Source organism: Dipodomys merriami, unplaced genomic scaffold (assembly GCF_024711535.1).
Source record: "Dipodomys merriami isolate MVZ:Mamm:240054 unplaced genomic scaffold, mDipMer1.0.p SCAF_1, whole genome shotgun sequence".
In the NCBI taxonomy this organism is placed as follows: domain Eukaryota; kingdom Metazoa; phylum Chordata; class Mammalia; order Rodentia; family Heteromyidae; genus Dipodomys; species Dipodomys merriami.
The window spans coordinates 6,157,414-6,172,002 of NW_027202270.1; the positions used below are offsets into that span (position 1 = coordinate 6,157,414).

At 54.5% G+C, this 14,589-nt stretch overlaps 1 protein-coding gene across 1 annotated transcript in view; it reads right to left on the reverse strand.

Moving 5' to 3' along the window:
* Positions 1-14,370, reverse strand: part of Efhd1 (EF-hand domain family member D1) — a 51,337-nt gene extending 36,967 nt beyond the window's left edge. The window contains exon 1 of the mRNA XM_070014827.1: positions 13,651-14,370. Within this exon, the coding sequence (XP_069870928.1) occupies positions 13,651-14,030 (380 nt within the window). The 5' untranslated portion in view covers positions 14,031-14,370. The remainder of the gene's footprint in view (positions 1-13,650) is intronic.
* Between the last annotated feature and the right edge of the window lie 219 nt (positions 14,371-14,589).

The window sequence follows — 14,589 nt, forward strand, 5'->3', positions numbered from 1 at the left end:
AGCCAGCCACTGATGGCTCATACTTATAATCCAATCTGATGATCACGGTTCAAAGTCAACCTGACCAGGAAAGTCCATGAGACTCATCTCCCATAAAGTACTCAGAAAAAAGGCCAGAAATGGCACAGTGGCTCAAGTGATAAAGTACCATCTTTGAGCAAAAAAAAAAGCTCAAGGACAGCAGCCAGGCCCCAAGTTCAAGCCTCGGGACTGGTACACACACACACACAGAGTCTTGAGGAGCAGGACACCTGGCAGGATGCACCCCTGGGAATAGTCCTGGAACTCCCAGGTCCCTGCAGATCTTGGAGGATAGAGACCCCATACCTAGTGGACTTCCCACACCCAGACTCCATCAGGCTGGTCAGGCTGTATTCCAGCCCCTTGACTCCCAAGCCAGGAAGCCTGGAAGGGCAGGGGCAGGGCAGGGCAGGGGCAGGGCCAGGGGCAGGGTGGTAGTGGAAGCCCAGGCTGTGTTGGCCTGAGGCAGCCCCATGTTCACCGTGAGTGTCTCTGGGGACAGTGCCGGGGCTTGGATAATTAGGAAATACATCTGGGATGTCAGCCTCCAGCCTCACAGCCTCCATCTCCTGCCCCTCCTCCCCACCTACAGAACTTTTCCCTGTGTGCTGTTACCACCTTAAACCTAGCAGCCCATGGTGTCAAGAACAACAGGCTGGAACCAGTGACCTAATTAAAGCCCTGACTGTCAACTCAGCCAGTGGTCACGTGATCTTGGGGACAACCTGAGAAGGTGGTCACTTACCTTTTTCCACATCTCACTTACAGGTCAGGGACTGAGTGGGTCAGTAAGCTGGCTGTAGGAGCCACTTGACTCTCCCTTCCCCAGGCTCCAGTTTATCCCTTGGCAGCTGTCAGGCCTTGGGTGTAACTGCAGTCAGCAGAGCACAGACCTCTGCAGAGGACCAGGCCCCATTCAGAATGGCCTTGGGACAGGCATGGGGACTCAAGGACAGCTTAGCCACTCAGCCATGAGGATCTTGTCTCTGGGTGACTGGGGATATGGCTCAATGGTAGAGCATTAGCTTAATATATACAGACAGACCCTGGACTCTACCACCAGCAACACACACACACACACACACACACACACACACACAGTAGTCACAGATGGCTCACACCAGTAATCTTAACTACTACTCAGGAGGCTGAGATCTGAAGATCTTGGTTCAAAGCCAGCTCAGGCAGGAAAGTCTATGTGACTCTTATCTCCAATTAATTAGCAAAAAAAAAAAAAAAAAAAGTACTGTGGCTCAAGATTGCCAGCCTTGAGTAGAAAAAGCGAAGGGAAAATGCCCTGGTTCTGAGTTCAAGCCCCAGTACTGGTACCAAAATCAATTTTTGAAGAAGACCTCAAGTTCTTTTATGTTATAGTCCTGCATACCATCAGCATATAATCAAGTAGAGAAATTGGAGGGCTTGGGTGAGAGTGGGTTGGGGGTTTGTTTCAGTGGCGGCAGTTACAGGCTGGAGAATCTGTGAGGAAGGAAGTTGTGATGACCCCCCGCGGTGGGCTTTAAGACTTAACATGAGGGGCTGGGAAGGTGGCTCAGTGGTAGAGCACTTGCCTTGCATGCATGAGGCCCTGGGTTCGATTCCTCAGCACCACATAAGCAAAAAGGAAAAAGCCGGAAGTGGTGCTGTGGCTCAAGTGGTAGAGTGCTAGCCTTGAGCTGCAGAGCTGAGGGATAGCATCCAGGCCCAGAGTTCAGGCCCCACGACCAGACCCCCCCCCCCCAAAAAAAAAGACTTAACATGAGGACTCTAGACTTTGTTCTCAGGTGACAGGAACCACTGAATGTAGTCTGCTGCCTCCAGCTCTGAGGGCTTCTGAAGGGGAAGTAAAGGAATGAGATCTGGGCTCTGACAAGCTCCTGGCTAAAATATGTAGGACGGGGTAGGGGAGGCAGGTGATCCAGCAGCGCCCCAAGGTCATGCAGGCTGCAGAAGCTGTGCCAACCTTGCCCCAGCCTGGCCGTGCAGCAGACAGTAGCAAAGATGGCTGAGCCCAGGAGCCTGAGAAGCTGGGGAGGGAACATTAATGAGAGAGACATTCATGACCCAGGGAGCAGAGAGCAGCTCCACCTCTTACAAGAAGCATCAGCTGGGGCCCCTCCATGCCTGTTTCCCTGCTGTCATGTAGGGGATGATGGAGGCACCCACCTAAGAGGACTGGACGGAAAGAACGCACTGGAGCCCAGTTCTCAGTAACAGTGGCCACTGCAGAGCAGGGGGACCAGCTTCTGTCACCACCCATCCCGGGCCATGGCTGAGCTCACCAGGTCCCCACCAGCGAAGGGCTGGGACTGTCAGCAGCTAGATATTTTTTGGCACGAGCTGTCCCAAGACACAATGGGTATTCAGTAAGCAGAGCTGGGCGTGGAGTGGGGTCTCGGTGCTGGTTCCCTGCCCAGAAAGGGCCAAAGGACGGGCACTGGGCGGCTTGTAAGTTCTGAACAACGTCCTCCTACTTCCTGCAGACCTAATCCAAGTTGGCAGCAGGCGAAGGGCAGGTCTGTGACCTCGAGGCCAGCCCTGGAGGGGGAGAGCAGACAAGCCATCCCCCCCTCACAGAGATGAGGGTCACTGGTTAGAATCAGACCCCACCCAGCACAGCTGAAGGGAGCTCCACCCCATCCCCAGGCCCTGCCTGGATTAGAACCAAGACTTGACAGCTGTGAGGAGGTTACCACTGTTACCAGGAAGCCAAGCTTTATCTCCAAAACCAAACTCCGCCTTCACTCAGGAACTATGGCCAGGTGAAGGCCGAAAGATAAAACCAGGCCCAGGACTGAGAGTATAGCTGTTGGGTAGAGCACTTGTTCAGCGCACACAAACCCAGCACACAAAAAGCCAAGTGGGACATAGTGGTTCACACCTGTAATTCGGGCAGTGGGAGGCTGAGGCAGAAGGATCATGAGCTCCAGGCCAGCTACATAGTGAGAAGCTGTCTCAAAATAACAGGCATGCACACATAGAGTAGACAGCCTTGTGAGAGGGGAGGAAAGCGGAGAGATGGGCCCGCGCGGGAGATGGTCTGGAGAACCAAAGGCAGCAGCAAGCAGATTTCAGGAATGATGCAATGGATCAGCTGGGCCCTCCACACCCAGAAGGATGGGGTGGGCCAGAGCCTGGGAAGTGAAATAGCAAAGCATTGACACAGACATCCAACCCAGCACTCCAGGCTGCCAGTGAGCTACACCAGAACAAGATTCAAACTCAGGCCGGGCGCTGGTGGCTCAGGCCTGTCATCCTAGCTACTCAGGAGACAGAGATCTAAGGATCACAGTTCAAAGCCAGCCTGGGCAGGAAAATCCATGAGACTCTTATCTCCAATAAACCATCAGAAAACCAGAAGTGGCACTGTGGCTCAAGTGGTAGAGCGCTAGCCTTGAGCTGAAGAGCTCAGGGACAGTGCCCAGGCCCAGAGTTCAAGGCTAACAACAACAACAACAAAAATTCAAACTCAGGGATGGATGTCCACTACAATGAATGCAAGTGTCCCAGGGCTGGAGAGGTCTCCATGAGTCCCCAGGGACAAATTCTTCCTCCTAGCCAGGCACCAGTGGCTCCCACCTGCAATCCTAGCTTCTCGGGAAGCTGAGCTCTGAGGACTATAGCTGGAAGACAACCTGGGCAGAAAAGTCCATGAGACTCTTATTTCTCATGAATCACAATAAAAGGTGGAAGTGGAGCTGTGGCTCAAGTGGTAGAGCACCAGCCTTGAGCAACAAGAAGCTCAGGGACAGCACCCAGACCCTGAGTTCAAGCCCCAGGACTGGCACAAAAAAAAACCCCAACTTCTCCTCATTGGGGTTGGAGGTGTGGCGCAGATGGTAAAATGCCAGCCAATGAGTGAAAGCATCAGATACTGATTTCAAGTCCCAGTCTTGGACACAAAAATAGTCCCTCGTGTAGACAAAAGCACAGATGGACAGGAGAGCATCTTGGTACATTGTTCAGCTCAAAGAAGCCCATCTCTCCTCCTTAGTAGTAGAACCCCCACTCCAGCCCACAGCGAAGAGGACCCGTCCTCAACTCAGCACGCTAAGCAATCACTGCCTTCCTAGCAGCCGCTGGCCATAGGATATGGGGGCTGACTGAGGGGATGCAACTGTGGCTGTTTTCCCCTTCATTCAGAAGAATCTGAGTCCTTCCTGGCTCTGCATTTTGTCTTGGCTTGAGGAGGACTTGAGGAAACTTGTCATCTTGCTGTCAGCCCAAGATGACAACACAGAGGTCAGCAGAGGGCAGAGAAGGGTGGAGACCAAGCCCCTGGTGACAGTACAAGCCTGGCTCATGCGTGGAATCCTAGCTACTCAGGAGGCTGAGATCTGAGGCCGGAGGTTCGAAGGCAATCCCCGCAGAAAAGTCTGCAAGACTCTTATATCCACTCATCAGCAAAACACAAACAAAAACCCTGCAGGCATGGCCCACGTGATAGAGTGCCATCCATGAGCAAAGAAGCCTAAGAAGAGCGCAAGGCCTTGAGTTCAAGCCCCAATACACACACACACACACACACACACACACACACACACACACACACACACACACACACACACACACACACACACACAGAGAGAGAGAGAAAACGTGAACAACACTAAGCTTGGTGAAGTACACATACAAAGCCAACTCCCCAGGAGGCATTAGAGGATCATGGTTCAAGGACAGCCTGGGCAAAGTTCATGGGAAACCCTATCAGAGAAACAAACTACAAAAAGCAAAAGGTGGTACAGCACTTGCCAAACGAGCACAACACCCTGACTTCAATCCTCAATACTAGAACAAAAAGGAAAAAGGAATGTGCTCGGAGGTGGCAATGGGCCCTGCTCCCTGGTCTCAATGCTGCACTAACTCACGGGGAATTTTAAATGAGGAACATCCTACTTTAATAATGAAGACAAGTTGTTTTCTTCAAGCTTCCAGATTTTCCTTAAACCAGGGGAATCCTCTGAGGAGCAGATGCTACAAATATGTGTGCACAGTTCCAGGCAAGAATCACCCTGGGCACAAAGACATAGGGACTCGAACCCTGGGGCCTAAGGAGGCAGATTCCCAAAGCCATGGCCTTCAAATCACCTTTTGTTTTCTATTTCCTCTGTCAGCTGTCTCTTTTTTGTTTTTGATTTCTTTTTGGGGGGAGGGGGCTTAGTAACCAAGCATACCTTGGAACACCTGGGTGGGGGATACGAAGGTGAATTTCCCTGAGGACACAGGTGTCATCCTAGAAGCCAGGGCTGCTCAGAGTTCTTGATTGGTAGGAGACTCGGGTGCAATCCTTGCTTCTGCTTCCTGCCAATCTTCTAGAGACAACTCTGGGATTCTGGAACTCTGGCCCCAACATGGCACTCATCCACCCAAGGGGTCCAACATGGCTTCTATTGTTTTCTCCAGGGGAAGTCTGGCCTAGCAAGTGAAACCGAACCACTGGTTTCTCAAGAAGAGGGAGGAGTGAGCCTGGAGCCAAATCTGGCCCAAAGATCCCTGGGAACACAGAACCCCGTCATCTGTGTATCAGCCTTGGCCACAGCAGTGTCCCAAGTGCAGTTAGTGTGGTAACTAGAGGACCCCACCCTCACAAGGGACCCCAAAGCCAAACCTCTGTTATGTGGCCTTTCTCAGGATATGTTGGCCACATGGCAGACCTGCCCACAAGGCCTAGAAGGAGCCCCAAGGCCATCGTCCCCCACTCCCAGCTGCCCTAGCTGCCACCTCTCTTCACCATGGTCAGGACACTTCCCTTCCAACCACACTCACAGGGGCTCCTAGCAAGACAGTTCTTTTTCCTTTCCTCTCTCCTTTCCTCCCTCCTTTCCTTCCTTCCTTCTTTCCCTCCCTCCCTCCCTCCCTCCTTCCTTTCTTCCTTCTTTCCTGTTTTAGAGGTTTCTTCCCAGGCCCGAATCTTGTCCTAGTGGAGCTGCCTGCTCCTCCTTGGCTGTCCCATGGGGATGGGGACGTTCCCTGAGTGCTGCAGTCTGAGGTCACACCACCCCCAAGCTCCACGTCCCCTGTGCATGGATTCGGGGGTGGAGGGGCGCTTCGGGATCACACCCCTTCCTGCTGAGCAGTTACTGTGGAGTCTGCTAGTTGGGCAGGGGATGGAGCTCCGTGGTCAAGCGTATGCACATTCGTGCATGCACACGCAGACACACTTTTAATAAGTGTTGTCATCATTCAGTTGCAAAGTATTATCCCTCAGAGTCTCATAAAAGGGACGACTTTGAAGAGACTTCCCAGAGACAGTGAGGTGGGGAGGAGAAACGCCCTACAATGGCCAACCATGGCCCCCCAGCCTCCCCCTCCAGGCCCCGAATCCCAGGCCCTGCCAAATCAAAGCTCACCTAACCTCACACCTAACCTCAGCTTCCCAAGTGCTGGGATCACCACCAGGCCCAGCCCTCTTCTCCAGCGTTAAAGTCAAATCCCCAAAATGATTAGCATGTCCAAGTGTGGACGTCCCTCCCCTCCCCCGCCCAGTAAACCTCCTTTAAGAGGCCACACTTGAACTCGTGGCCAAATTCTCCGTTTTCCAACTTATATTCTTTTGGGAAGCTGGAGACAGAACTTAGTAGAAGGGTGTGGAGCCCTGAATTTCAGCCCCAGAACCCACCCCTGTGAGAGCTGGGGAGGGAGGGAGGGAGGGAGAGATAGGGAGGGAGGGGGACAGGGAGAGGGGAAAAGGGAGAGGAAGAGGAAAAGGGAGAGGAAGAGGAAAAGGGAGAGGAAGAGGAAAAGGGAAAGAAAGAAGAAAAGGGAGAGAAAGAGGGAAAGGGAGGGGGAGGGAGGGAGGGAAAAAGGGAGGGAGGAAGGGAAGGAAGGCAGGAAGGCAAGAAGGAAGGGGGAAAATGCACAACGTGCACCTTTTCCTTCCTCTTGCTGTACTAAACCCTATTAAGGAGAAGAAGAAACTGGGAGGGAGAGGGTGGGAAATGAAGGACCCCACTTTTTTGGCTTTTGGTGGAGCCTCGGGATGTGGGGAATAGGCCAGGGCGTCTGTCCGCACAAAGTCCAAGACATCTCACAGTCTTCAGAAAAAGACAACCTTTTCCCCCAGCCCCGCCGGCCGGGTGCCTCTTCCCGCCCTTCCTTTGGGGGAACTGAAATACAAGCTCTCAGTGTTCTGCAGAAACCCCATGGCTGCATGTTAAGATGTTGAGTTTGGGTCCTGCTTGAAGTGGCTGTCCCCATGCCCTCCCTTTGAAAGGGGCCTGGAGTAATTAAAGTTTCCTGTCCAGCCTCGACTGCTGGTCCAGCTCGGCTCGTGTTTCCACTGAGCACACACACTGCAGAGTCAAGTTCTCCTGGGCCTGCTCACCCTGCCTTGAAAATCAGGCCACGCTTCTCCTGGCTCGGCTATCCAGTAACACACTTGGAAACAGAGAGGCCAGCGTTCTCTGGCCAGGCTGATGATGCTTCTGGCGTCCCACACTCATTACAGAGTTCCCTTTCTTCCACAACATCCCGTTTAGGACCCAGACTCCTTTGTGTGAAGTCTGAGAACACAAAGACTCGAGTAATACCAACTCCAAGACCCAACCAGCTCACGGGCTGACAAGCCTTGTCTTGAAAAATGGAAGAAATCCCTCAGGCAGGGACTTTGAAACCAGAAAAGCAGATGTAAAAGGGCCAAACTATGTTTTGTATCTGCACGAACACTATCTGCCCCTTTTCCCAACAGAAAGAACGGGTGTGCTTTGTGCGGACCGGTATAATCAGGTTACATCCTGCAAGGGGCTAAGTGAGGGGAGGCGACATCAGAATGTGCATCTAGAAGCTGCTGAAAGGGGGAAATTCTGGCACAGGCAGGTTTCAGCTGTGCCAGGCTGCTTCTGCAGGTAGATGGCCAGTCGGTTGGGATTAGGCTCTTTCGGGGAGGTGGGGATGCAGGCATCAGTCTGATTTTGGAGACGCGTGAGATGATTCCAATGTTCCCTAACCCAGGTACCTTCTTGGAGGTCTCCCCATCCCCAGGAGGGGGCTGCAAGGCCCCCTGCCAGTCTCCCACAATACATGTTCACTCTGACCCTCATAAATGGGGCCTTATTTAGAAATGGGACCTTTGTAGATGTACCAAATTAAATTGAGATGAGGTCGCCTGGACCAAGGTGAGCCCTAAATCTAGCAGCTGGTGTTCTCCTAAGGCCATGTGGTGACATAGAGACGCACATGAGCATACCACGTGAGTGCCAGGCAGAGATTGCAGGAACACCTAATCCATGAACGAAGGGGTGGATGGCAGAGGTTGCCAGCGCCACCAGGAGAAAGGAGGGAAGCAGAGATGGATTCTTCTGCAAGCCTGTGATGCCAGCAGGACCCTGCCCACACCCGGACTGCAGAGTCAGGCCCAGCTTCTAGAACCAGGAAGGCATGCAATTCTGTTGTGTATGCGGTTTTCTCCCAGCAGCTCTAGGGACCAGGTCCACCAACCCAATGCTGCAGCCAGCCGACCTGTCATCAGAACCGGAAGTACCAGGCTGCCATCCCACAGCTCAAACTGCCGAACAATCACCTTCCAGGGAGAGTTCAGGCTTGACTAAGAACTACTGAAGAAAAGACTATGGGCTGGGAAGGTGGCTCAGTGGTAGAGTGGTTGCCTTGCATGCATGAGGCCCTGGGTTCGATTCCTCAGCATCACATAAGCAGAAAAAGCTGGAAGTGGCGCTGTGGCTTAAGTGGTAGAGCACTAGCCTTGAGCTGAAGAGTTGAGGGACAGCGCCCAGGCCCAGAGTTCAGGCCCCACACCGACCAAAAAACAAGAACAACAACAACAAAAAAAACAGAAATAGAAGTGTGGCTTCAAATGGTAGAGTGCTAGCCTTGAGCCAAAAGGCTAGGAAACAGACTCAGGCCCTAAGTTCAAGCCCCAGCACTAGAACACAAAATAAATAAGCAAATAAATAAAGCCACACTAAAGTTGTGCAGCCACCAAAATGAAAGATGTGTGATAAACTAAAGTCTGTGGGCTGGGGATAAAGCAGAGTGCTAAAGTGTCTGCCTAGCATGCACAAGGCCCTGAGTTTGACCGCCAACACTGGTGGGAAGACCTACTAGGTTTTAATCACTGATCATTACTATGATGATTCTTTCCAGTGGCACTGAAGTTTTGTAAAAAAAAAAAAAAGAGCCATGTACAGTGGCTTAAGAGGTGGAGATTAGAAGGGTACCAATTCAAGAGGTTTGTGATTTGAGACAATCAAGGTTCAAGTCCAGCTGAACAGTAACACAAAAACAAAACAAGACCGTATTTGAAAAATAACTAAAGCAAAAAAGGAGCTGGGAACCAGTGGCTCATTGCCTATAACACTAGCTACTCAGGAGGCTGAGATCTGAGGATTGTGGTTTGAAGCCAGTGTGGGCAGAAAAGTCTCCATGAGACCCTTATCTCAGAAAAAAGCCAGAAGTAGTGTTGTGGCTCAAATGGTAGAACATTAGCCTTGAGCAAAACAAGCCCAGGAATGGCACCCAGTCTCAGAGTCTAAGCCCCAGACCGGCAAAAAAAAAAAGAGGGGGGCTAAAATGCTGGCTCAAATGGTTGATTGATTACCCAACAAATACGAGGCCTAGAGTTCAAAACCCTAGTGCTACCAAAAATAACCATCATCACCATCATTGTCGTCAGTGATTTAAAAACCTAGTATGTCTTCCCAGCAGCCAAGCACGGGCAGACACCTTCATACAAGTGAGTTCCTTCAGTCCCCACAGTCCTGTTCTGTCCCCACCTAACAGAAAGGGAAGCTGACAGCACAGGCTGCCCACAGGAGCTGGCCGCTCCCTGGACCACTGTGCCACCAGGACTAGGTGGCAGCTGACCAGTGGAAGGCAGATGGGGTGTTTGTGTTTTCAGGGAAGTTAGCAGGCCATGGGTTGTATTGAAGGGGGAGTGAGGAGGGGGTACATCAGACCTAGGAGGAGCCTGAGAAACCTCTGGAAAGGCTCTCCCTGCCTGGCTTGTCGCCAGTGGTCCAGTGTGGATGGGTGTTGTGCGAGAGTGGTTGTGGGGGCGGGAGAGGGGAGGAGGCAAGTCTCAGGGAAGAGCAGCCAACAGGCTTTCAGAAGAAAGGCCTGGAGAGAGCTTGAGAGCTTTTACTTCAAAGTCACACAGGAGCTGGGTGTAGTGGTGCACATCTGTAATCCCAGCTACTTGGGATCAGCCAGAGCAGCAAAACAAGACCTCGTTTCAGAAATAAAAAACAAACAAAAACCAAAACACACAGGCTGAGGCTGTAGCCCAATGCACACACAGGCTCTCAGTTAATTCCTAGAACAGAGAAACACAAAAATAAAACAACAACAACAAAAAAGGTCATTAAGGACACTGGGCCAGAAGAAGGAAACTCAAAAGAGCCAGCTGGGCTGTGAGCAAAACTGGGCCCAAGGAGAAGCTGAAGGTCAACCACAGGGCAGTGACACTGCCCAGCCAGAACAGGTCTGCAAATCCCCAAATGCCAAGCCCACAGCAGCTTTCCTGGGCCACAGAGGGACCCAGGGCTGCCCCAGCCTGGGCAAGGGCAGCAGGGCGCAGAGGGCCCCTGGGGCTGATGGGCTCAGCAGAGAAACATCCGGAGTCAGCCAACCAGCCAGCCAGCGGCAGCTTCTGATGGAAGGCAAGTCGCCAGGGATGACAGGGAGGCTGGATGAACCTGGCATCCATAGGCACTCAGGACCCTTCAGAAGACAGCTGTGTGTGTGTGTGTGTGTGTGTGTGTGTGTGTGTGTGTGTGTGTGTGTGTGTGTGTGTGTGTGTGTGTGTGTGTGTGTGTGTGTGTGTGTGTGTGTGTGTGTGTGTGTGTGTGTGTGTGTGTACTGGGGCTCGATGCTTTTTTTGTTCAAGGCTGGCACTCTATCACTTGAGCCACAGCTGCACTTCTTATTTTTATTTATTTTTTGCTGTCTAATTGGAGATAAGTCTCTCTCAGATTTATCTACCCAAAGTGGCTTCAAAGCAGGATCCTCAGATCTCAGCCTCCTGGATAGCTAGGGTTACAGGTGTGAGCCCTAGCGCCTGCCCTGATAGAAGACAGGCTTCATAGCTCAACTGCACGCACCTGCTGAGCTGATGGAAGACTCCGCCCAGTGGATGAGCTGCATCCCAAGTGTCCGGGCAGCAAATCCCCAGACTGGGGTGTCCCCCACAGAACGGGAGAAAACCAGGCAGGCAGATACCCAGTGATGGCTGGGGGTACTAAGTGTTCTAACAGGTTCTGAACAGGGGGATCTTTGCGCCCAAAGGACATGGGTGCCTGACACGGAGCCAGAGGGGAGAGCTAGAAGGCAGGACCTGGGAGGACTGCAAATATGCACTTCTAAGGCCAGAGGTTCAATCCTGGCTGATGTAACAGATTCACCTGGCCAAAAAAGCCAGAAACTAAAGCCAGGTGCCAATGGCTTATGCCTGAAATCCTAGCCACTCAGGAGGCTGAGATCTGAGGATCACCATTCAAATCCAGCCCATGCAGGAAAAGTCCATGAGACTCTTCAATAAACGACTCAGAAAAAGCTGGCAGTGGAGCTGTGGTTCAAGTGGGAGAGTATTAGCCTACCACCACTAAAAAAATAGCCCAGAGACAGTGCCCAGGCCCCTGAGTTCAAGCCCCAGGACTGGCACTGGCACACACACACAGGCGCGCGCGCGCACACACACACACACACACACACCAAAACAACAACAAAAAGTCAACAACTAGCTTTAGTAATGCTTCACCCCTCCCACACAGAGAACACTAAAGCCTCAGCTGTGGCTATCTTTGCTTCCCACTGACTCGCTGAGGATGAAGTGGCCATGCTGTGGCTACCAGAGATGAGCCACGGGATGAGCTTAGGGTGCAGCTCAGTGGTAGAGCATGTACTTACGATTCACAAGGTCTTAGGTTCAATGGGGCGGAGGGGAGGGAACAAAGCACTGGTGACATCATCAGAGCTCCTAGATCCAGCCTTACCTGAACTCAGTAATGGCCTTGTAGTTTCACAAGCCAAATGATTCCTTTTTTTGTTATGCCAACTTGGGTTGCAGGTGACAGAGGACTGGGTCCAGAATTCTGACCAAGATCATACATAGTTTAGGAGAGACACCAGACACAATTTAGACCATGATTTCTCTTGGGACCACTTATCACCTGCTGCCTTCCTCTTATCTTGACTCTGGTCTAGTACCTGATTCCTCATGGGTGGTATTTTGCTTGGTCTCTCAAAAGCCCCCTGACCAGGTGGATAACTAACTAACCCTTCCAAAAAGTGTTTTTTTTAGGATAAAGCAAAAGAATTTCTAGTGAAGGAGGGATGGGGGAGAATGTTGAAGGGGGTGACATTGATCAAGACACATGCTAGTCATAAACTGCCTTGTCCAATGGCAACTCTTTTGTACAACTCCTTAAAGATAATAAAATAATCATTTTAAAAAATTTCTAAAGCCAAGCGCTGGGGGCTCACTCCTGTCATCCTAGCTACACAGGAGGCTGAGATCTGAGAATCACAGTTTGAAGCCGGCCCAGGCAGGAAAGTCTGTGAGGCTCTGATCTCCAATAAACGATTTAGAAAAAGCCGCAAGTGGGGCTCGTGGCTCAAGGGGTAGAGCGCTGGCCTTTGAGCACAGAGGCTCAGGGACAGCGCTCAGGCCCAGAGTTCGAGCCCCAGGAACGAACAAAATAATAAAAATAATCCTAGTTAGCCCAGAGCAATTGGAAGATGAAGGTCTGTCCCCCAGTCACTGTCCCCCCTCCCCAATCCACCTGGATCCAGCTATGGACGAGGGCAGCCTCTTCCCCTGAATGGGGCTCTGACACCCGGCGGTGTTCCCTCCCTCCCCCCCCACCCCCCCTCGTGCCATCCTTTGGCTCCAACTCTGGCCTGAACCACCAGAGCCGGACCCCCCGAAACTGCAGCCCTGGAAGCCATCGGACACAGCCAGGGCAGCCCGGCCTCGGTATGCCGCGGTCGTGAAGGGCAAACGCGTCCTGTGAGCCTTAAAGTGACCCGAGGGGTGACCCGGCCGCGGCCCGCGGCCCCCTTCCCACGACCACCGCGCTTTTTCGGGTCTGGCCCCAATTCTGAGTATAATATGAATAGCTCCGCCAGACGCTCACCCTGAACTTGGAGAGAGCGAGGCGCAGGGATGGCTCGGCTCGGGTGCACCCCTGGGGACCGACAGCCCCCAGGAGCCCCGAGGCTGGAAGACCCCTGCCACCCCCCCACATTTGGGGCCAGGAATGAGGGGACCTACCCAGGCCCCACCCCCCAGAGGCCTGGAACGGCGGGGTGCGGCGGGGCGGTGCGCACGCACGGGGCCCTCGCCGGGCGCTCTCCCCGGGCGCTCTCCCCGTCGGTCAAAGGAGCAAAGCAAACGGGGGACGGTGGTGTGCGTGTTGGGGGGACAGCCAAGTTTCCTAGAAGATGTGCTGCGGGGGGGGGGGCGGCTCGGGGTCCCCCGCAGGTCCCTCGGGGATCCTGAGAGGGCACGGGATCCTCTGGGTACCACCCGGGGGTCGAAGGCTCCAGAAGTGGAGTCTGGCGCCCGGCGAGGTTCCCCCCACCCGCCTCCCGCTGCGCCCTTGCGGGGCTGCGTTCACCCGATGCGGAACGTCCCCCCGACGCTCGGGCGCCCGGCCCCCGCCCGCTCTCGGGGCTCACCGTTTGAACACGCTCTCCAGGTCCTTGATGAGGCGGCGGCTGAACTCCGGGAACTCAGTGTAGGGGTTGAAGACGCGGCTGCGGCGGCGGGGTCGCGCCGCGCCCTCGTTGATGTCCAGCCGTCGGCTCAGCTGGGCGCTCAGCTCGGCGTCGGCGCTGGCTGCGGGCGCCCGGCCCGGGGTCTCGGGCTGGGGTTCCCCGGCGGGGGCGGCGAGGCCCGCGGGCTGGAGGTCGCCTTGGCCGCCCCCTGGACCCTCCCCGAGCCGCAGGCGGCGCTGCAGCCTGTGCGTCAGCTCCTCGCTGGCCATGGCGGAGTGGGCGCCCCGGGACCCGCCGTCCGCGCGCTGCTCGCGGGCCTGCGGCTGGCCACGCCCCCGCATCTGGCCACGCCCCCGAGGAGCCTGAGGGGGACTGGCGGTTGGCGGAGCTGCGGTGGGCGGGGTGTCTGGCCACGCCCCTCGGCGCCAGGGGAGGACCGGCGGTTGGCGGAGCCGCGGTGGGCGGGGCTGCGGGGCGGGGCCCAGGGGTGGGGAGCCGAGAGCCTGGTTCGCGTCTCTGTCCCCCTCCCCGACGCCGCACCCCGGACCTGCGGGGACCCAGCGGTTAGCTCTGGCTTCACCGTCCGCGTCCGCCCGGGGGAGCTGGGCGCCCGGAGGTCTCCGCGTCAGCCGCAGCGGCGGCGGGCTGGGCTGGGGGTCTACTACCTTCCCGGAGGTTCCTTCCCGGTCCCACAGACATGCCCCCCCCACCCTGCGAGCGCGCCGGGGGTGGGGCGAGGTGCCCCGTGGCCCCCGCGCGCCCCCTACGTCCGGGGAGGGCGCCCACCGCGCCCAGTCCTGGGCCCCCGCGGGGCCGGCGAGCTGCTGTCCAGATGCTCGTCGAAGAGAAATGTTTCCAGACGAACTAAAAATACGACGCACAAATAAACCAAGGGAGGGA